General features: G+C 43.2%; 1 protein-coding gene across 1 annotated transcript in view; it reads right to left on the bottom strand.

Moving 5' to 3' along the window:
- Window positions 1-23618, bottom strand: part of MAN1A1 (mannosidase alpha class 1A member 1) — an 884250-nt gene that overhangs the window by 595877 nt on the left and 264755 nt on the right. Inside the window, exon 5 of the mRNA XM_044074409.1 lies at window positions 3900-3994. Coding sequence (XP_043930344.1) covers window positions 3900-3994 — 95 coding nt within the window. The remainder of the gene's footprint in view (window positions 1-3899; window positions 3995-23618) is intronic.

Here is a 23618-nt window from a genome sequence, read left to right as displayed (position 1 = left end):
TTAAGAAGTGTGAAGTCAGCTTTTGAGAATTTCTTCACTGTGGTCTTCTGTGCTGGGGGTGGGGGGCAGGATGTGGATTTCCATTGAGATTAATTTATGGTCTGATCTCACCAATGAGGGGTATACTTCCGGTGTGGAGCATTGTGTCCTCATGTTTGTGATGATCAGGTCTAATGTTATCCCCTCTTGTGGGAGTAGTGACTAGTTGTTCCATAGCATTTGAGTTTATGAATTCTAGGAACCTTTGGGCTAGGGTGTTGGGGCTTGAGTAATGCTCCCAGTCTATGTTTGGGTAGTTGAAGTCTCCCAATATGATGGTGTTTGGAGAGACATTCATATTCTCCAGTGTCTTTAGGAAGGCTGAGTGGGGTTCCTGAGTTTGAGAGGGTGGTCTGTAGCATGCTACAAACTGTAGAGCAGTTTTGCCTACGGTTAGTTGCACATGGATGGTCTCCGACGCTTTGTGCATTGCCACCAACCTGGAGGTGTGGGTATCTTTGATGAATATGGATACTCTCCCTCCTTTTGTGGTTCGGTCCAAGTTTTGGGGCCAAAAAGTAAGATATGATGTCTAACCTGGTAGTGCTGGGGTGCTCTCGGGAGCCTTGAACCAGGTTTCTGTCACTGCACAAACATCGATGCTCTCCATACTGAGGAGGGCTTCGAGAGCATGCATTTGAGGTTTAGACTTCTGGCATTGAGCAGCATTACCCTTAGTTTTTTTCCACTTGTGTTATCTACGGAGGTGGGTTTGTCTTTTGAGCCTTGCCTAAAAAGGCACTATGGGGGTGGCAAGAGCCTTTGCCAATATCCGGAAGCCCAGGGGTGAAGGTGCAAGCCGTCCCTTGCGAAGCAGTGTGGCTTTTCGAGCATGTCATCCTAAGCAGACAGACATTGGATCCCCCTAGAATGACACCAGTAATTAAGCCAGTTGTTAAAAACTGATCATTTTGTCTTCGTACTGTGGCATCATTCTTGGTGAGGGTAAGATGCTGCTCAAGGTCAGGGTCATACCGGCCTGGGCTACATAATCAGAGAGCTCCTCTATGTCTCTTTTCATGTAGTCCAGGGAGGCACGTCTTAGGCCGTTCACACCAGCATGGACAATGACTGAGTCATATTTGTACTTGCTTTGGAGTGACCCGAGTGCTTGTGTTATGTGGCGGATTCTAGCACCCGACAGGCAGCTTACTGTAACACTCTCCTTGTTCAGCCTGGTGAGCGGGACGTCAATGTGTCTGACTATAGAGTCCCCTATTACAAGATTATCAGGCATGTTTGTTTGGCCTTAAGGGCTGTGACTGTTTGGCACACTGACTTTGTGAATTATGTGTTGCATGTGTTATGTTTTGAGGTAGTGGTTGCTTGGATGTCTGCTTTGGAGGCCTCTGTTGTTTAGGCAGATTTTTATTTAGAGCCTCCAAGTATGTTTTTGTGTGTTTATGTGCTTGGTTTGCAGTTGTGGTAGGTCTATGTGAGACTGAGATTGTGGTGTGTGTGGTTACCTTCACTTCCTGACTGGCTTTGCCAGAACTGAGTCGAGAGAGCTCAGCCTCCAGTTTGGCTATATAGTTGCATCTCTCACATATATTTGTATTTGTTGGGAGGAGGAGAGGGTTGTCTGTGTACATGAGGCAGTTGTAACATTGCCTCAAGATTCCCAGATTCACCAGCTGAACTGGAGAGGACGCCAGCAACTGACCCTTCGACATGCTAGAATAGTGTAAAGGATTGCTGCGTAACTGTGTCAGAAAGGACATATAGGGGAATGGGTACTCAAGGGGATTTTAGGTGGATGTAGTGCTCTCTTTTTTGTTAAAAAGTGCTTTACTTATGTAAAATGCTTTTAGGAGCAAGTGCTGGGCTTTTTAGATAGAGAATATAATGTTTAGATTGAGAGTTAGAGCAGTTCTAAGGGAAAAACTGAAGAGCAGACTTTGCGGTGCCAGGAATAGTTTACACTTGATAAACCAGTGCTGCCCGATGCTGCGCTATGCGCAACTTCGCGCAAAGGCGTGCAAAAGCGCGCTAAAGCGGGCTTTATAGCAGGGGGTTAGAAAGAGCTAGGAAATGGCCCAAAACGGCCATTAAGCTACAAGTTACTGGGTTGGAACCACTCCTTAAGGGACAGATAGGCTGCTCAGTGCTTCCCACTCCCACTGGTGAACAAAGAAGCTTCCTCCTATCCAAACAAGGATATGAACAACACAGGAACTATGACACAGCCCAGAGATCAGCAAAATCTGAAGACTGGACTATTCTAATTCAGTAAAGGTGGGAAATAAGGATTTTTTTTTGTTTCTTTTGTTTTTTTTCACAGAGAAACAGAAAATAGATGCAGTAGCAACAGTAAATGCTTTAAATCGGCTAGCGCACTTGAGTGTGTAGCCAACCAGTTATATTAAGCAAAAACAAACTTTCAAAGTGCAAAAAGTATAGAAAACAAACAGTAATGCTTTTGGCCTTTCCCTGTTAGGGTTCCCCACAGTGGAACTCCGGTCCACTAATGATTGGCAGTTGATTTTTACGTACCTTGTTGCCAGCCATGACGTACAGCCTTCAACGAAGGAACGCCCATTCACGCACGTCTCCATGCAGAAGACACTCTAGCTGAGAGTCGAACCGGACAGCGTCTTACTGTGAGGCGACAACGCTACCGCAACACCAGTATCTTGAATGTATATACTGAAAATAGTGTTCCATCTGTCTTCTCTCTCCCCCATCTGGGAAAGATTCTCACTCTTGCCTACATATAAATGTTGATGCTATTTAACAAAAAACATCAACGCTTCCATGTATGTACTCCACTTTTTCTATTGTACAACTGCCTCACTCTGAATACATCAATATCATGAATGTATACATAGCAAACAATGTACTTTCCGCCTTTATTTCTCCCCTATTCTGCTGGAAAATTGTATTTACTGCAATTCTTGCAAATGTTAGTTTTTATAACTATGTACAGATGTTTTACAATTGTTAGATTTTATAACCTTGTCACCTCACAGCAAGAGGTTCTCCGGTTCGATTCTGGGCTGGGGTGCCTTCTGTGCGGAGTCTGCATGTCCTCCCTGTGGTCACGTGGATTTCCTCCGGGTGCTCCAGTTTCCTCCCACATCCCAAAGACATGCTGTAGGCGGATTGGACACTCTAAATTGGCCCTAGGCATGAGTGTGTGTGTGTGTGCCTTCTGTGGAAGTTTAGGTGCCGGGCTGGCAACTCAGCACCGTAAAACTCCACTGCCAGTCATGAGCGGACAGGTGATCCACTGTGGCGACCCCTAATTGGGAAAAGCCGAAAGAAGAAGTTTTTATAACCTTGTACACATGATCTAGTGCCTCTGAACAACTCAAACTCTGTTCAAATTGTTCTCTAATCTTGTATGCAAGTATGTAATGAATGATGTCCTACTTTGTAATTGTACTTTGCTAAGTCTCACTATATAATATTACTTTCATGCAATATGGAGCTTTTCTCCCCAGGCCTCCACTGAAAACAGGCTCCTTGAGCCCAGTGAACCTCCCCGGTTATCAAACTGGAAATAAAATAAAAATAAACTAAATAATTTATTACTAATTTAGACCAGTCTACCAACTTGCACTTGCATCTTTATTTGGCATCAGTAATACTCCAGAAGATGCATGGGGGTTTCTGTTGACTGTTTTAATGCAATCACAAAAGAATACTTTATAAAAACTGAAGGCTGATCACAGACTAAGATTCAACTAGCTAGCAAAGTTACTAACTTTCTTTTCAATTCATGACAGTGATATCCACTTTAAATCCCAGCCAACATTATGAATTTCTATGAACAGCATTTACTAACATATGCACATCCATTTCTTCTGTAGGGGAATATACACAGTCACTGAATGAAAATATGCTAGAGTGACACTTACCTCTTTAAGTTCAAGAGAGCCCATGGTATTCCTGTAGGTGTGTTGAATGCAGGCAAAAGTTTCTGGCCAAGCTCTATAGCTTTCTTCCTAAGAACCTGAAGAAAATCAACAATACGCAGCTAATACACTGACAGAGTAACTACGTCACATTATGAAAATAATTTCAAAACATACTTGGTTCATATGCTGTATGACGTTGGTGAACAATTCACAAGTATGCTTTTTCTTCCAGGACAGAAATGGAGAGTATCCATCAGGGCTACAAGAACTGCACTAAGCATAAAATTGCAACTTTTCCTCACAAAGCAGTGTATTAACATGCACAGCCTACAGGTCCAGGTAACTGCTGAAAGTCACAATGATTCAATGTACTGGATGGGCCAGCCTCACACACCTGGGCTCTACAAGAAATTCCTGCCAATTACACTAGTACAGCTGAATACAGGTTATTGCCTGTATAAATCTCTCTCTGGTACAGCACACCATGTCAGTGGATTAGAAAATACAGCTCAGTGTTTGTTTTCAAAAATAAAAAAAAATCATGTTTCCTTGTTGCATAAACTTTCAATCACACTACAAAAACAGAGTACTGCACTACACATACATTACGTGACCTCCTACAAGGCACTTTTTGAGGAGGCTTGAGAGACTTCTGTCACCACCAGGCTCCTCTGATGGTATAGGACATCAGGAACAGTTTCTAGAGGAAATCTCGAGATTCCACATGTTGTGCAAGATTCCTCCCACAATGACTGGTGATGGAACAGATGATGTCTTCCTGACTGAGGACTATAAAATCCATGAATCAATAAGAATTCTTACTTTTTGTCTGGCATCCACCAAAAAATTCACTAGTGTCCCTTTTGGCTGCTGATTTTGTTGCTGTTGGCTGCATCAGAATCACTTTTGTAAAAGCCAGATCAGGATCAAATAGGGTCCTAGGCAGGAAGGTGGACCAGGTCCCCCTACCCAACCCCCCTGACATTCCACTTTCCCACTGCTTGGCTCTCTCCCTCTTAATGCCATAAACACTGTTCAAAAAGTACAGTTGTGTACACTTACCATAAATGTAGATGTTCAAGTGTATTTCACTGTTGCAGTCTTCACATATGGGTTATCTGGCCCCTGGTAGCCCTGTCGGCCTTAATACCAGAGTCCTTGGTATATGACGGCTGCCGCCGGTTGTAAAACTGATGTCATTATGTCAGATATAAAGGGAGGCAGTCGACAACATTTCCTCAGTTTTTCTTGCCTTAGCTGTCAGGAGCCCCCAAAAGAAGGCTAATCCAGGAATGGTAGCACCCTGGACACGTCATACAAAAAATAAAAATCCATAGTATGTGCCTTAGGAAAAAGGGGGGAGTGGAGGGTGGGAAACCAGGACTGTAACAGTGGATACAGTCGAACATCTACATTTATGGTAAGTGTATACAACTGTACTACGTTCTTCGTGTTTCACTGTTGCAGTCCTCACATATGGGTTGATTCCCAAAGCCCAGTAAGAAGACAAAGGGGGGAGGAAGCATCACAGATTAAGGGTTGGTGAGGAGGCCCTGCAAAACTGTAAAGGCAAAAACAGCCCTAGATTTAGAAAACAAAGGTAGATTGTACTGCTTTGTGAAAGTATGGACAGAAGACCAAGTAGCTGCTTCTAGAATGTCCTTAGTAGGCACACCTCTCAGAAAGGCTGCAGAGGTAGAGGCTTGCCCTAGTAGAATGGGTCCTAATACCCTAAGGGGGAACCTTCCCATGCTGCAGGTAACAAAAGTGAATACAATGAGCAATCCATTTGGAGATGGTTTGTTTTGAAATAGCTTTACCCTGAACAGCAAAACTAACCAATAACTGTTAAGATTTTCAAAAGGATTTAGTCCTAAGTAAAATCTCAGCTGTCTATGCACATCAAGAGAGTGCAGAATCCTTACCCCTTTATTTCGGGGATTGCTGAAAAATCTAGGCAGGTGAATAGACTGACTAAGGGTCAAACTGGTAACTACCTTAGGCATAAAGGAGGGAGTGGTTCTCAGAGAAACCCAATCTGAGTGAAAAATAATGAAAGGTTCTACTGCCATTAAGGCTTGCAGCTCAGATGCCCTTCTAGCTAAGTAATAGCTAAAAGGAAAGCAGTCTTCCAGGATAGAAACTTCAAATCTGCAGAGGCAGCTGGTTCAAAGGGAGGCAGAGTAAGTTTTTCCAGGACAAAATTAAGATCCCAAGCAGGAGTAGGAGCTCTTTTGGGAGGTCTAAGATTACTAGCTCTCCTCAGGAACTGTTTCATCAAGGAGTGAGAAAAAATGGGCTGCTCAAAACAACAATGAGACGAAATTGCTGAAGCAAAAGACCACCATTAAGCAATCCTGCTAGGTAGTCAAGAATGAGTGAAAGAGAAGGATGAGAAGAGTCTTCTCCTTTAGCTGGCATCCAAGAGCAAAATATTTTCCATTTATCTGCATAGGATTTTCTTGTGCTAGGCCTCCTGGCCTCATGAAGAACTTCAACAACCTGTTGGGAAAGATTTAAGGTACTAACCAGGCAGTTAAATGCAGAGTTTGAAGATGAGGATGAAGGAACTTTCCCCCTCCCTGAACTAACAGATATGGTACCAGGGGAAGATGCCAAGGCTGAGCCTGGGAAAGGCTGCAAAGGAGGGGATACCAATGCTGCCTGGGCCAATCTGGAGTTATCAGAACAGCCTTTGGTTTTTTCATCCCTTATCTTTAGCAGCACTCTGGGAAGAAGAGGCAGAAGAGGGAATGCATAAACTGAGAGATGTCTCCATGGGAAGGACAACGCATCCACACACCAAGCTTTGTTGTGGAATTGCCTGGTGCAGAAGGTTGGAAGGAGATGATTGGTGTGAGAGGAGAAAAGATCCACTTGTGGGGTGCCCCAATGATGAGTGATGCGATGGAAAATGTCCCTGTTCATTTGCCACTCGTGAGTATCCAGAACATGTCTGCTCAAATGATCCGCCAAGGAGTTTAGCCTCCCTGGAAGATAGTGGGCTATTAGATGTAAGCCCATGGATGCTGCTATGGACCACAATCTCATGCTTTGTCTGCACAAGGGGTAAGAGTGAGTGCTCCCCTTGCTTGTTGATGTACCACATTGACTGTGGTATTGTCTGTCCTGATTAGCAGAGTCCCAGGATAGAGTAGGTCCTTGAAAGCCAGCAAGGCCTGCCTGCACTGCCATCAATTATTTTAAGTTTATATGCAAATTAATCTGCTGGGTGCTCCAAGTCCCCTGTATGCCTCTGCCCTCCAGATGAGCCCCCCACGCAACATCTGTGGCATCTGTGGTGAGAGTCTAGCTAGCAGGTGGTGGGTGGAAAGGCAGACCCTTGTTCTGAGAACAGGCTGTCGCCCACCAGAGGAACTCCATTTGTAGACAGGGAATCAGGGGAAGAAGCAAGTCTAAGTCCTGTGTGTGTTGACACCAAAGATTCTTGAGGTACCACTGAAGTTTTCTCATCTGCAGCCTTGCATATGGGATCATCAAAATACATGAAGCCATGAATCCCAGTGCTTGCAGGAATTGCCTTGCAGAGAGCTGGGTCATGCTTGCCAAGTTCATGAAGTAAGCGGAAAGATCTTCATACTTCTGTTGAGGGAGGAATACCATCTGGGTGGCTGTATTGAGACTCGCTCCCAGGAAAACAATTTCCCTTGAAGGAACCATCTTTGACTTCTTTTCATTGAGTGTGTAACTCAAAGAGGTGAGAATGTTTTTCATGAAATCCAAATCCTTTTCTAGTTGTTCTGGGGAGTTTGCTTGAATGAGACAGTCATCCAGGTAAGGATAAATTTGAATGTTTCTCTGCCTGCAAAAAGCAATGGCTGGAGCCATGCACTTCATAAAAACTCTGGGAGCAGTAGATAAGCCAAAGGGCAATGCAGAGAATTGAAAGTGTTGCTCCCCAGCCCTGAAGTGAAGGAACTGCCTGCAACTTTCCCTTATTGGGATGTGCAGATACGCCTCCTTGTGATCCAAAGTTACCAGCCATGAATCCTTGTCCAGCATTGGTAGGAATTGTTGAAGAGTGAGCATCTTGAATTTGGGAATCACCAGAAAAGTGTTTAGAATAGACTAATCCAGAATAGGATGCCAGGTGCCCCCTTTCTTAGGTACCTGAAAAAGCCTTGAATAAAAACCTACGCCTGCCTGATTTGCAGGAACTGGCTCTATGGCCCCCATAATCAGTAGAGAAGAAATCTGAGTTTCTACTTCTGCCTTGAGAGTTTTGGGTATGTCTGGGTAGCCTTGTAAAACAGAGAAGGTGTGAAAGTAAAACTTGTAACCTTGGTTTACTATATCGAACACCCATTTGTCGTCTGTGATGGCAGACCATACCTCTGCGAACCTGGCTAACCTTCCCCCCAAAGGAAACCCAGAGTCCGCAGAGGTAGGCACAAGAAGGCCGGAGTCATTGAGAATGCTTGCTTTGGGAAGCTGGCTTAGAACTCCATGATTTATCAGAAGAAGAATGCCATTGTTTAGCCCTTTGAGGGGCAGAAGCATGCTCTCTGGAAGATCTGAAACCCCTAAGCCTAGAGCAACCCTGCTTGCCAGGATCAGGGAAAGACCAATTCTTGGAAGGATAATGCCTACTAAACTGAGGAGGCTGAACCTGAAGGAAATCTTTTACAGCTTGCATAGGTTTAGCCTTATCCTCCAACTTTTTCAGTACCTCCTCAGCCTTATTACTAAAAAGATTGTCCTTGTACAAAGGAACATCCAGCAATTTAGACTTAACTGGTTCAGAAATAGGCTGCTCCCTGAGCCAATCACGCTTTCTAATTACGGAACCAGTGGCTGCTGCTCTGCAGGAAGCCTCCAAAGTGTCAAAACCACAATGAAGCAAATGCTTATCAACAAAAGTGGCAGCATTCAGTAAGTCTTGTAAATCTTTGTTTTCCGTCATGGAAGGAATATCTCCAAGTTTAGCCTTAATAGCCACTAACGTATGTTGCTGATACTTAAGCATCTGAAAAAGACAATTCACGGATCTAATGGCAAGAGTTGCAGAAGTATAGACTTTTTTTACCCCACCTGTCCAAGGCCCTAGATTCCTTAACAGAACGCACAGGGTTATTAGCAATATTAGCCTTAACACCCTTGGGGCCTCGAGAAATAATTTCTGGATCAGCAGTAGGGTTTATAAAAAGGAACTGATGAGATTCAAAAACCCTGTAATATCCATCCGGTTTTCTGGGGGCAGGAGGAACAGAATTAGGAGTTAAAGAATTTTCCATGAAAACATAATCTACAACTTCCAAAACTGGAGATATAGCCAGAGGCTTATGCTGTGGCAATCCTAAAAAGTCCCTGATTCCTTTCTTAGACTGTGGAAAATCCTGACATTCCCATTTAAAATGCTCCATAATAGTATTCAAAGTATCCCCAAAGGAAAAATCTTCTGGAGGGGAGGCAGAAGGGATAGAGTCCTCAGCATCAGAATCCTCAAAGCCAGAAAAAATTTGAGAATTTCCTTCTTCACTGGCAGACATACTGGAAATCTCAGAATCTGAGACAGACAGAACATCAGGAGATAATTCCCTAGCCCTCTTTGAGGGGGGGGGGTGAGAGCCCCTAATCAGGGAAAGAAGATCACCAGCCATCTTTACCAACTGGGACTGAGGTACAGGAGGGGACGCCGACACCAGCTTGTGAGTAGATTTATGGCTGGAAGGTTTACTAGCAATCCAGAGGGACTCGGGAGGCCTAGCAACTGCAGAAATCTGAGCTAAGGTAGTCGGTCTGGTTCTGGTCTCATGTCAAAAAGAAGAGGCGTCAGAAGCCAAAGCAGCTCTGGACCCATCTGAGGTGGCGACAGGTGGAGGGTCTGAAGACGAAATAGCAGCCTGCAGCATTGAGGACTCCATAAAGGTCTCGGCAGAGGCTTGGGGCTGAAAATCTGTAGACTGCAGGGGCTGCGAAAGCGCCTCACTGACTACAGCTGTGCTGACGACCAAATTCACTGGTGCGTTGTCAGCAGATTTAACCTTAAGCTTGCCGCAGTCCTAGTCTTTGCGTTTCCTAGGAATATCCGAAGTCGGGAGACCAGAAGACTCCATACCGACGAACTTAGGCCAGACTCCAAAATGCTTATAACAAAATCTTAGCTCTACATTGTATGGTACGCGGGTTAAAGGAAGCACAGAGATCGCAGTTAGGGACGTTGTGCTCAAGCCCTAAACAAGTTATACAATAGGAATGGAAATCACAGTGCGGAATCTGTTTTCCACAAGCAAGACCGTTATTAACTTTATCTGACATCTGTTAAAGCAAGAAAAGAGGATCCCCAACAGGGTACTTATCTGAAGGAGTCTTCAACTTGGTAGTCGGAAAGTGAAACGAAGGTAAACAGCTGACTGGCACTAGTGCAAATTGCATCTGCTTCGGACTCCCCGGCAAGAAAGACTGAAGAAATGGCGCCGACTGTCTCCCTTTATATCCGACATACTGACATCAGTTTTACAACCGGCAGAAGTCTACGTCATATACCAAGGACTCTGGTATTCAGGCAGACTGAGGGCTACCGGGGGGCCGGATAACTCATATGTGAGGACTGCAACAGTGAAACACGAAGAACATCTGTCAGTGTGCATAACATTTTCTTCTCTACTTCTTCTGTAATGATTACAGAGATGTGAATTTGAATTTAAAACTTTTACTTCAAATTTTATGCCGCAAACATCAACAGTCATTTGCTAAACAAAGAAAAACATCTGTACATCAAAAATGGGCTTAGAATCAACTCATTTGGGACCACAAGCTTGAAGGCTAAGAACTCTAATCAAGAGACACACAATGACAAGACTGGTGCTGAGCCCAACATCAAGACCTCAACCACAGGTTACAGCCCCACCTAGACAGCTGATAACCAAAGGCACTGGCACTGAAATCTGTTGGCACAAACAAAGGAAGGAAAGAAGACTGTCTCATTGGTGTCAGGACTTGCAAGGAGCTAGATGGCTTAATGTAATCAGAGTTGGAACCACGACCATTCATGAGGCTAACAGAGACGAGGGGAGAGTAAGACTATCTTTGTCTGGCCCAGAAGGAGGGTGTGGGGCAAAATAAGACTCAAGTCACTTCTGCCTGAAGTCACTGATAACTTCAGGTAGTAAAATACTGACAGGAATGGACCTATGAAAAGAAAGAGACATAAGTACCAGGCAGAAGAGGACCTGGAAAGGATGGAATGGGCAAATTACAAAAATGAAAGGGAATAATACTCTTCCTCTGAATCGCATTTAAGTACCCCTTGGAGAAAGGTCTGCCTTTTCAGGCAATTTTCTACCCTCCCTACAAAGCACTTTATAGGTAAGAGGAGAAACTTTCATAGGAGTAGAGTGCGCCTTTCCTTTACTACATTTATCCACAGCTCAACAGTATTTGGGTCCTGCCAAGGGTGAAGATTCTTGAGCAACAGCTTCACAAGGCAATAAACATTTCAAAATAAGATTACTTCTCAGGTCAGTAAGATTTATCTTACCAAATTTAAAACAAATGACAATTCTCTTTAAGGTGACTATCAAGAAATGCACTTTAAATATTGGTCCTAAAAAAGCAACTTATGCCCACAGGATTGAACTTTTGAAAGTCCAAAGCCATGTCTAGGATACAGAAACAATCACCAAATCAGACTCTCAATAATAAAATCTGATTTTTCACTAAATGGAGCTACTACATGTAAACAGAACTAGATACCAGAGATTACCTTGACAATGCTAAAATTTACAGAGAACTTTTTCTGCTTAACTAACATTTAAAGAAATATCAGCCAAACAAGCCCAGCAAGAAAAAGGACACAAAAAACTAAGCCCTGTGGAAAAACAAGACAAAAAATGGAGAGACCTCACAGAAAGACAGCAATGAATTCAGTCTGAAAGTACAGAGGAGTTAAAACAATCAATTCAAAGTTCAAAGACTGTTAAATACCTGCCAGAAATGCCACATACCCCCCCAAAAAAATAAATAAATAAAAGGAAGCCTGAAGCGATTTTGTCTTGCCAGTGCAACAAGCTGTAAAAAACGATATCTCATGAAAGATGATGGCACTGAAGGGAACCTGGGAAAGGGGAGAAACCTGAAGCAAGATGAAGTCTTATTAGTGTTAAGCAGATTGAAAGCTGGTGTTTCAGTCCTATTGGCTGGGAAGTATGGATGAATGTCAGTGCACATCTGCTAAACAGTAATCCATGTATAGCAGACTGACAGTAAAAGGAAATCTTAAAAATTATGATTCCATCTTATCCAAAATACACTACATTCAGAAAAGCAGCACCCCCTGTGCCTGGAGAAATTAACCCAAGTGTCTGGTGTGGGAAATGAGCCCACAGCCTTCTGATCTTCAAGCACCAAAGGCAAACATGTTACCTGCTGAGCCACTGGCACTACTATTCCAGAAAGAACCTGCTAAAATCAAAATAGAATTCATCAGAAGATCCAGGGAGATTACAGACCCATAAGTCTGACCAGCCTCATCTGTACAGCTATGGAAAGAATCATTATGGATTTAATAAATAAGGACAGAGGTAACCTACAAACTATCAACCCAAGCCACTTCAGATTTACTAAGGGCATATCCAGTCCACTTAACCTGGCTGACTTCTACAAGAAGGATGAGGGTAAATCAGTACACATACTGCATATCTAGACCTTGCACAGGCACTGGACTCCATCACTCACTCAAGTGTCAGATAAACTATCCCAAATCAATGTTAATCCCAGTGAAACTCCATGGATACCAAACTGGCATACAAACAGAACCCAGGTAATCAGGGTGGGATACTCTACCTCCTCCAAAAGATTTAAAAGAATACACTCCTCCGACATTTGCTTCTAGGAGGCCAAAGCTACAGTTAAGGGTTTATGGATGATCAAGTTTGCAGAGGACAGCAAATTTGGTACTATCAAACTCTCCAAAGGATACCAAGAGGGCCTTTCCCAAACAAATAGTTGGTGTCAAAACCATGACTAAAAGTGAATCCCAATAAATGTATAACAGTATCCTTCAACAAGCAAGAATACCCTCAAAACTATCATACTGACAACACATCTCTGAAAATTGTTTTAAGTTGTTGCAGGCCTAAGAGCCTACATAAACAATTAACTGTCGTTCAATCAGCACATATCTGTTATTTTAAGAAAGTGCTTTTTCATTACAGAGCTTATTACTAAAGGTATGACTTTCAGGCCCATGAATGTGATCATTCCACTGTATTCCACACTCATAAGGCTGTTTATTTAGTACAATGCCCCCTTTGGTATGTTACCTGTCCAAATATCTGACGTAACACAAAAGCCCACACTTTCTAAAAAAATTGAGGGCCTAAATCATAACTATGCAGACCACCTCAAATACTTGTCCCTCTTCTCGGTATCATACAGGGTACTGAGGGACAATCACTGCCTCATGTACAGAGCCACAACAGACTGTATCCTTTCAAATGTGCTGCACATTCAAAAGGCCAAGGAGGACAAATATCCACTCAAAATATCTAAATCTCTTTTGCAGCATAAAAAGAACATGCCGGTGGGACAAATATGTATTGCAGACACTACTACTGTGGAACAGTTTCCTCTCCACATAAAGCAAAATACTTCTCAAACACTTTAAATATAACCTAGACAACTGGATGGGTAACCACAAATTCACTCCTGGTTTAGCACTCTTGTCCCCTCATGGATAGGGGAAATGTGTAAATATCCTGCTCATCTCTGGATTACTCTCACTTAAAATATAAGGACTAAAAACATCAAGGGAATTTATAGCTAGGCTTATAAATATCTTAACAGATCAACAGCCTATGAATGTTTGTGTATACTCAGGCAACCAACACCTCAAAAGACGTAATAGAAAAAGTACAATTGTGTGCACTTACCATAAATGTAGATGTTAGAGTGTATTCACTGTTGCAACCATTACATTTGGGTAATCTGCTGGCAGGTTGCCCTCAGTCGGCCTGAATAACAAAGTCTTGGGTCCTGCGTCGGTTGCGGTCTCCTCTTCCATGACGTCAGGTTGTCAGGGGTATAAAACATGCAGCCAACGCCATTTTATTCAGTTTTTCTTGCCCCAGATGTCAGGTGCCCCCAAAATGGGGAGCAGAAATTATATATATATATATATATATATATATATATATATATATATATATATATATATATATATAAAAAATAAATAAACACCGATATATGTAAATTCACTTTTAGCAACATAAACTTTACCTTCATCTAAAAGCAAATACATCATAAAGGCTTTAGAATATAGTGAAGGAAAGAGAAGTTATAGAAAAGGGGGATGGCGGGTGGGTAACCCGGACTGCAACAGTGAATACACTCAAACATCTACATTTACGTTAAGTGCACAGAACTGTACTATGTTCTTCGTGTTTCACTGTTGCAGTCATTACATTTGGGTAGAATCCCAAAGCTATGGATGGGAGGATGGATCTAAATAGCATTAGGAGCAGCTACAAGGCCCTGCAGAACTGCAGTGGCAAAGCCTGCGATGGATTTGGAGAAGAGAGGCAAATGATAATGCTTTGTGAAGGTATGAACAGAGCTCCAAGTAGCAGCTTCTAGAATGTCTTTGGTTGGAACTCCTCTGAGAAAGGCTGCTGAGGTAGAAGCAGCCCTGGTGGAATGTGACCGCATTCCCTTGGGCACAGGTTTACTATGGTGCAAGTAGCAGAAATAAATGCAGTGGCTTATCCACTTACAAATAGTCTGCTTTGATATAGCCTTCCCCTCTGATCCTGAAGCAAATGCCACCCGTAGTTGCTCAGGCTTTCTTAGAGATTTGGTCCTGTTTAAGTAGAATCTTAGTTGTCTGTGTACATCCAATGAATGCAGAATCCGCTCCCCCTTGTTCTGCGGATGTGGGTAAAAAGTTGGCAGGTGAATTGTTTGGTTAACAGCCACACTGGATACCACCTTAGGCATAAAGGAAGGATTGGTCCTGAGGGACACCCTGTCCGGGTAAAATGTAATAAAAGGCTCCACAGCCTTGAGAGCCTATAGTTCTGAAACCCTTCTTGCTGAAGTGATTGCCAAGAGGAAAGATGTTTTCCAAGATAAAAATTTTATATCCACAGTAGCTGCTGGTTCAAAAGGAGGCAGGGTGAGTTTTTCCAGCACAAAATTGAGGTCCCATGCAGGAGTTGGTGATCTTCTGGGAGGCCTTAAATGTTTGGCCCCTTTAAGATACTGCTTTAGCAGAGGATGAGAAAAGAGGGGAGGCTCCGTGTTGTAATGAGCCGAGATGGCAGAGGCATGGATTTTTATTGAAGAAAAAGATAGGACCTTGTCAAGCATCTCAGTCAAGTATTGTAAAATCCGAGGGGTATTTGGTTTTGCTGTGTCCATTCCTTGTGCTTGGTTCCAAACTTGGATGAAGTAAGTCCTTGAAGGCTGTCAGAGCATTCTGAACAGCTAGCATCTCTTTCTAGTTGATATGCAGATGCATTTGTTTTGGGCTCCATATGCCCTGAATGCATCTCCCGGTCAGGTGGGCCCCCCAAGCATAGTCTGATGTGTCTGTAGTTAGGATTTGGGTGACAGAGGGTAGAGTGAATGACAGTCCCTTGTTTTGGTGACATGTCTCTACCCACCAAAGAAACTCCTGTTGTAGGCAGGGAATGAGAGGAATCATTGTTTCCAGACTATGACAACGTTGACTCCATTAACTTTTTAGGCACCACTGAAGTTTCCTCATATGCAGTCTTGCATATGGAATTAGTAGAATGCAGGATGCCATGAACCCCAAAGCCTGCAGAATTTGTCTTGCAGATAACTGGGTTTTTGTTGCCATCTGTTTGAAGTATGTTTTCAGTTGCCTTTGTTTGTCTGGCATAAGGTAAGCCATTTGGGCAGTTGTATTCAAGCTTGCACCCAGGAATGTAATTATTTGAGAGGGTACCAGTTGGGATTTATTTTAGTTTACTGTGTACCCTAGTTAATAGCCTTTTTACAAATGCCAGATGTTAAAGAAGAATGTCCTTGTTCTCTGCTTGAATGAGACAGTCGTCCAGGTAAGGATAGATTTGTATGCTTCTTTGTCTGCAAAATACAATTACTGGTGCAGGTCACTTTGTAAAGACCCTGGGCACAGTAGATAAGCCAAAGGGCAGTGCAGAGAATTGGTAATGCGAAAAACCTGCCTTGAAGAGGAGGTATCTTCTGCACGATTCCCTTATTGGGATATGCAGGTATGCCTCTTAAGTCTAGAGTCACTAACCAAGCGTTCCTGCCCAACATTGGCAGCAGCTGTTGTAAAGTCAGCATTTTGAATTTTGGAATGTCCAGGAACGTGTTCAAAATCGATAAGTCCAGTACTAGACGCCAGGCATTGTCTTTTCTGAGTACCAGGAAAAGTCTTGAATAAAAACCTTGTCCTTTTTCCTTTCCTGTTGAATAGCCCCCATATCCATGAGGGACATAACTTGCTTCTGAGCCTCTGCCCATTGATTTTGTGGCAGATCTGGCCAACCGTTTGGAACTGGCAAAGTATGGAAATGAAATCTGTACCCCTGTGATACTATGTTTAATACCCACTTGTCCTGGGTAATTAACTGCCAATTTTGAGCATGAAGTGCTAATTTCCCCCCAAGGGGGCTGCCAAAAGATAAGTGCTTGGTGATGGTAGAGGGAAGTCACTGAGACTGCTTACTGTAGTGTTGTGCTTCGTTTCCTCCAGTTTTGGAGGTGGAGGCACCCCATTGCTTTGACCTGTAAGAACCCTGTGATTGGTATCTAGAGCCTTTTGAGCACCTGGATTTGCCTTGAGAGGCTCTGTTGAACACAGGAAAGGACCAATTTTTAGTAGGCCAGTGCCTACTGAACCTGGGTGGCTGCACTTGTAAGAAATCTTTTACAGTTTGCATAGATTTAGCTTTGTCTTCCACTTTCTTTAAAAACTCTTCTGCCTTATTACCAAACAGAGTATCACGCTGTAAAGGGGCATCCAACAATTTAGCTTTAACATGATCAGACAGATTTTGCTCCTTGAGCCAGGCATGCCTTCTAATCACAGATCCAGTAACTGCAGCCCTGCAAGAGGCCTCCAAGGAATCAAAACTACATTGCAAAGTATGCTTTCCAACTTGTTCGGCTACATGCAATAATTCCTGTAATTCTTTATTTTCCACACAATCAGAAATCAACATCATTTTCTGTTTCAATAGGCCAATAACATGCTGCTGATATTTAAGCATATGAAACTGGCAGTTTAAGGCCCTAATTGCCAAGGTTGCAGACGTATAAACCTTCTTTCCCCATCTATCCAGCACCCTGGAATCTCTATTAGAGGGGGTAGGATTTTTGGCTGTAGAAGCATTTACTCCTTTGGGACCCTGTGAGATAATCTCAGGATCAGCAGCAGGATTTTTGAACATAAATTTGTGGGAGTCAGGAACCCTGTAATATTGGTCTGGCTTACTAGGAGCCGGAGGTAGGGAATCAGGAGCCATGCTTGATTCCGAAAACACATCAACCATGTCTAACAGAGGAGGTATTGCCAAAGGCCTATGCTGAGGGAGAAGGAAATCCCTAAGCCTCTTTTTTGATTCAGAGAAATCCTGACTCTCCAAATTAAAATGTTCCCTTAAAGTATGCAAGGTTTCTACAAAAGAATAATCCTCAGGAAGAGATGCAGATGGGATGGATTCTTCTGCATTTGAATCCTCATAGGATGGAATAGAAAATTCCTGATCAGAAGAAATGGAAACCTGATCTGAAGATCAGGTTTTGCCTAGGTCTCTTAGCAGGGGGGGGGTTGGGGACCCCTGAACAAGGTAATTAAGTCCTCAGCCATTTTGATCATCGGTTTTTTTAGGCATAGGGGCCTGAGCACGTGGCTCATGAGTCGTTTTTTTAGACTTACATGTTTTTGATTTGTTTTTGAAGCTGGCCCCCATCCAAGGGAGAGACATCCGCGGGTTCAATATTCCGAGAATCTCGTGGCATACTGGACTCCACATGGGTCTCGGTAGAGGCCTGCGACTCAAAAGTAGCGGGTATCAGGGGCTGCGAAAGCGCCTCACTGAGTACCGGCGAACCTGTGACTGGCTTAGGAGAAGCTTCGTCGTCAGTTTTGGACCTCAACAGTCCGTCTCTATCTTTTTCTTTGTGTTTTTTGTGAACTCCGGTAGTCGGATTGCCAACAGATGACATTTCAGGGTAATTAAATCTGGATCCAAAATATTTTAAACCAAAAATATACAGACGCTTAACAGTGCATTGGTTAAATCTAGCACAAAACCAACAGCAAGGCGCGTTATGATCTGGGCCTAGGCAAGCAATACAGTACAAATGAAAATCCTTATGAGGTATTTGCTTCCCACAAGTAATGCAATTACTTACTGACATCGGTAAGGAGCAAGAAAAAGTTTCCCCAATGGGGCACTTAGCTTTAATTGAAGACTTCGGTTCTGAAACACAAATGTGAAAATTTCCGGAGTTGGCCGACCGACACTTGCTTCTGCTTCAGGCACCGTGCAGCAAGAAAGACTGAATAAAATGGCGTCAGCTGCATGTTTTATACCCCTGATGTCATGGAAGAGGAGACAGTAACCGACGCAGGACTCAAGACTTTGTCATTCAGGCCCACTGAGGGCAACCTGCCAGCAGATTACCTAAATGTAATGACTGCAACAGTGAAACACGGAGAACATCGTAATGTAATATGATGTTACGAGTCACAAAGACAAACTCCTGACATATCACAATACTTCAAGCAAACCAAAAGATCAGCTTGCCAAACAGTATGCACAACTATGTCAAAAGTTGGAAAAAAAAACGTAATGTACCACCATAACATTCCATTTGTGTTGTCCATTTTCATTCTTCCTCAACCTATGGGTTCAGATCCAATCCTTGGATCTGACTGGGTCACTGTTCTACAGCTTGTGGAAACCACAGATTCTAGAGCTCCTCCTTTACCCATAATGCAATAGTTCCTCTGCCTCTCCAGATCTTGTCTTCCTAAAGCACTCTCCTGGTTTACCAGAAGTCAACATAGAAGAATGGTAGGTGGCTGGAGGAAGTAGAGTTGAGGAAAAATGAAAATGGACAACACAGATGGAACGCAACAATGAGTACATAACTTCTTTATCGGATGTTGTCAATTTTCATTCACTCCTCAACCTGTGGGACAGAGCCTCCAGCTACCCGAATCCTGGACTGACTCTAAGGAAGGATATTCCTGAGAACTGTAGAGCTGAAGGCTGCTCTTCCCCTAGAGACCAGATCCAATTTATAATGAATAATAAAAGTATTTGGATTAGCCCAAGTCACAGTTGCACAAATATCGCCTATGGAAGTTCTAGACAGGAAGGCTGATGAAGTCGCCAGACATAGGTGAGTGGAATTTCAATGGTTATGGAAGAACCAAACCTAGCTTGCTATAGACACAGAAGATACAGTCACTCATCTTGACAAAGTTACTTTTGAGACTGACTGACCCAATCTGGTGTCTGAAAATGATACAAATAGCTGGGCAGATTTCCTAAATTTACCAGAACTGTGCAAATAGAAACATAATTGCCTATATATGTCCAAAAAGTGTAACATGTATTCGTCTTTGAGTAATTTGGGAAGACTACAGAGAAATTAATGGCTTGATTAATGTTAGATCCTGAGACCACCTTAGGAAGGAAGGAAGGGCTGGTTCTTAAATACAGTCTGTCCATATGAAATACTAAATAAGGAGGCCTAGAAGATGAGGCTTGCAGCTCTGATACTCTTTTAGCTCATGTTACAGCTATGAGAAAAATTAGCTCATGTTACAGCTATGAGAAAAATTGTTTTCCAAGTCGGACATCATAGCTCACATCTCTCTGCAGGTTCAAAAGGTGCCCGAGTTAGGACCTGTAACATTATGGTAAGGTCCCAGGGTAGAGTAAAGGTCCTTGAAAGGGGGGGGGCTTCAGTAAAAAAGGCTCCTTTTACATAAGCTTTACCAGGACGTGAAAAAGCTAGAGCAGAATTATCCACTCCGACATGGAAATTGGAGACAGCAGCTAACTGAACATTAATGGTAGGACTAGCTCCATGATTGAAAATGAAAGTCAGTAATTCCAGGATATTATGAACTGGTGCTGAAAAATGGTCCATGCCATGTTGTTGTGCCCAAAGGGCAAATCTTTTCTATTGGCTCTTGTAAATTTTCCTGGTAGACACCTTGTGGGAAGATAAAATAATGTATCTTACTGGGGAAGAGAGCATTGGTTGTCTGGCTATCAATGGAATTGGAGAAACCATGTGGTTAACTTGAGGCCCACAATGTCCAGGTGAGTCATGTCAGTCAGATGAGACAGGAGACCTGGAACTGGATTCAGAATCCAAGCCTAGCAGACTAGATGAGGCCAAAGGAAGGGAAACCAGATCTGTCGATGCCAGTAAGGGGCAATGAGAATTAATGTGATCTTCAAACAAGACACTTTCTGTAGAACTTTGGTGATTAAGTGAGTTGGAGGATAAGCATAGAGGAGACCTGGGGGCCAATCGTGAAGGAGTGTCTCTCTCGGTAAATGCCAAGTCCGGTGGAGGGATTAGGGCAAAGAACCTGCTGCACTTGCTGTTCAGGGAGATGCAAAAAGGTCGTAGCATGGCTGGCCCCACTGGCTGAAAATCATCTCCACCACTTTTGTTTTGTGAGACCACTTGTGAGGTAATAAAATAGACCAGCTCAACTTGTCTGCTATCATGTTGGATTTCCCCAGTATATGCACTGCTATCAGAAATCGATTTGAAGATATCACCTATTGCCGTGCCCTCAGGGCTTCTCGACACAAGGGGTAAGACCTGGTCCCTTCCTATTTGTAGATGTACCATACAACTGACATACTGTTTGTTTTAACTGCAATAGTTCCGGAAGGGAGAGAGTCTTGTAACTCCTGCAATGCTAAGAGTACAGCTCTCACTTCCAGCATACTGATATGCAAATTGGCCTCTTCAGGGGACCAACTGCCTTAAACAGCCCTATGCAAGAAATGCCCCCGCCACCCAATCTGGGAAGCGTCTGTGTTCACTATGGCCCTTGGTTGAAGGAGGAAGAACGGATGACCTTGTAATATTTGATATGACTGAATCCACCACCGAAGGTAGTGTGTGCAGACTGGAGTCATGCTGATCTTGGTGGATAAAGGTCGATGCAGGATGGACCACTGGGTTGCTAATGTCTAGAATTCTCATGTGGTACCCCGCTAATGGGAGTAGAACTATTGCTGCAGACATGGACCCTAGAGTTTGTAATTGGCAGGCTGGTATGAACTCTGAATTATTCTGCCAACTTGAAAATGTATGGTTTGAACCCTCAGCATGGGCAGAAAAGCTATCATTGATTTTGTGGTGAAATTGGCTCTTGTGAATTCTAAAGACCAAGAAGGTCGAAGATGAGATTTCTTGTGAATGATTGTGATGCTCAGATTGGAACAAGTCTGGAGTACATAGCCTCAAGCTGTTAATAGTAGATGCTTGGTCGAGGCATTAAGGATTCAGTCATCTAGAAAATGGAAATGCTCTGAATCCCTGCAGTCTGAAGTGGGCTGCTCCCACAGCCATGCATTTGGTAAACAACCTGGGAGGCTGTGGTGAGACCAAAGGGCAGTGCTCTGAACCGATTGCAACTGGCTCTCAGCAGGAAGTGTAGGAATCTCCTGGACTCTCTGGTCATTTTTGTGATTGAGATCTGCAGAGTACATCCACTTGTCCTTGTGTAGGAAAGGCAAAATGGACAGAACTGTGACTATCCAGAACTTGGACTGCTGAACTGATTTGTTCAGAATGTGGAGACCCAAAATTAGTCTCCAGTCCCATGTTTTCTTTGGCACTAAGAAGAATCGTGAGTACTGTTGCTAGTTTGTCTCAACACATATAATAAGAAGGCTTGGGGCTTTATTCAGATGGTTTAATACATACATACATACATACACACACATCAGAATAGATAACAGCATCATTAAATACGAACAAACTACTTAAACAGACCTTACCATGCATATATGCTTACACCTCAACAGCTAAATACAAAATGGCACACTAGCTTGCACGTGCTTAATATTTATACACCTGTGCAAGTCCTTGGATAGCTTCTTAAGGGTATATGCACACATACTGATCTACAAGTCCATTCTGGATTCTTTCTGGTCAATGGGATCTCTTGGATGACTCTTTCCTAACAGTTTTTGTATTTCTGAAGCCGCTCCATCTCATTGGGTGGAACTTTGAGAATTCTGTTTTGTAATGGCAGTGAACAGAAAACTGGAATAATATAACCTCTGGAAATGATCCTCTGCACCCAAGTATCTTTTGTTAAGTCTTCCTCTTTTTTTGGAAGAAACATGAGAAGGAGCAAACTCCTGACATTCCTTAATAAGAGAAAAGTACAGTTTTGTACCTACCATAAATGTAGATGTCTGATAGGTATGCATCTGCAGTCATAACATATCTGCAGTCATAACATATGGGTTGTCCTACCTCAGGCAGCCCTTCGGTCGGCCGGATTCCAAAGTCTGGGTCTGGCCTCGGCTGATGTTGCACTTTCCCCGACGTCAGAGCTTCTGGGGTATAAAGGCATCAGCCGATGCCATTTTCCTCAGTGTTTCTTGCCCCAGATGCCAGGTGCCCTCTAGGAAGGCTAAATTTGGATAAATGTTGAATGTTCCAAACAGTAGCAAAATATATACATATATACAAACAAACAAATACACCATAATAGATTCTCCCAGCTAGCTGAAAGAGGGGTAAGCACCCTAGGAATACCACAGAGGGGAAGGAGGGTGGGTAATCCTGACTGCAGATGCATACCTATCGGACATCTGCATTTATGGTAGGTACAAAACTGTACTATGTCCTTCAAGGATGCATCTGCAGTCATAACGTATGGGTAGAATACCATAGTCAAACTGGGGGAGGAGGTACTAAGATAAGGATGGTGTAGTTAAGATCCCCTGTAAAACTGCAGTTGCAAAGCCTGCTCGGGATCTGGAGTATAAAGGTAGATTGTAATGCTTGGCAAATGTATGCACGGAGCTCCAAGTAGCAGCTTCTAAAATGTCCTTGGTAGCCACTCCTCGTAGGAAAGCTGTAGTGGTGGCTGTGGCCCTTGTGGAATGAGGCCTGATATTTTCAGGAGCTGTCTTTCCATGAAAAGAGTAGCAAAAGCAAATGCAATTTCCTATCCATTTTGAAATTGTCTGTTTGGAAATTGCTTTTCCTTGCACCCCAGTTGCATATGCTACAAAAAGTTGGTCAGTTTTTCTGCTGGTTTTAGTTCTGTCCAGATAGTAGCGTAGATGTCTGTGTACATCCAAGGTGTGCAAAAGTTTTTCTCCTTTGTTCTGTGGGTTAGGGAAGAACGTAGGCAAATGAATAGCTTGGTTCAAGGATACCCTGGATACCACCTTTGGCATGAAAGTAGGATTGGTTCTCAAGAGACACTCTATCCTGGTGAAAAATAAGGAAAGGCTGCACTGCCATTAATGCCTGTAACTCGGATACTCTTCTTGCTGAAGTGATTGCCAGAAGGAAAGCAGTTTTTCAAGATAAAAACTGTAAGTCTGCTGATGCTGCTGGTTCAAAAGGAGGTAGCGTTAATTTTTCCAGCACAAAATTGAGATCCCATGCAGGCAGAGGGGGTCTCCTTGGAGGTTTAACATTTTTGATCCCTCTCAAAAATTGTCTGAGAAGAGGGTGAGAGAAGATAGG

Source organism: Protopterus annectens, chromosome 1.part1, assembly GCF_019279795.1.
Source record: "Protopterus annectens isolate FY-2018-M chromosome 1.part1, PAN1.0, whole genome shotgun sequence".
NCBI lineage: Eukaryota > Metazoa > Chordata > Ceratodontiformes > Protopteridae > Protopterus > Protopterus annectens.
The sequence above is the reverse complement of the archived record's forward strand: the minus strand, read 5'-3'. Positions and strand labels throughout refer to the sequence as shown.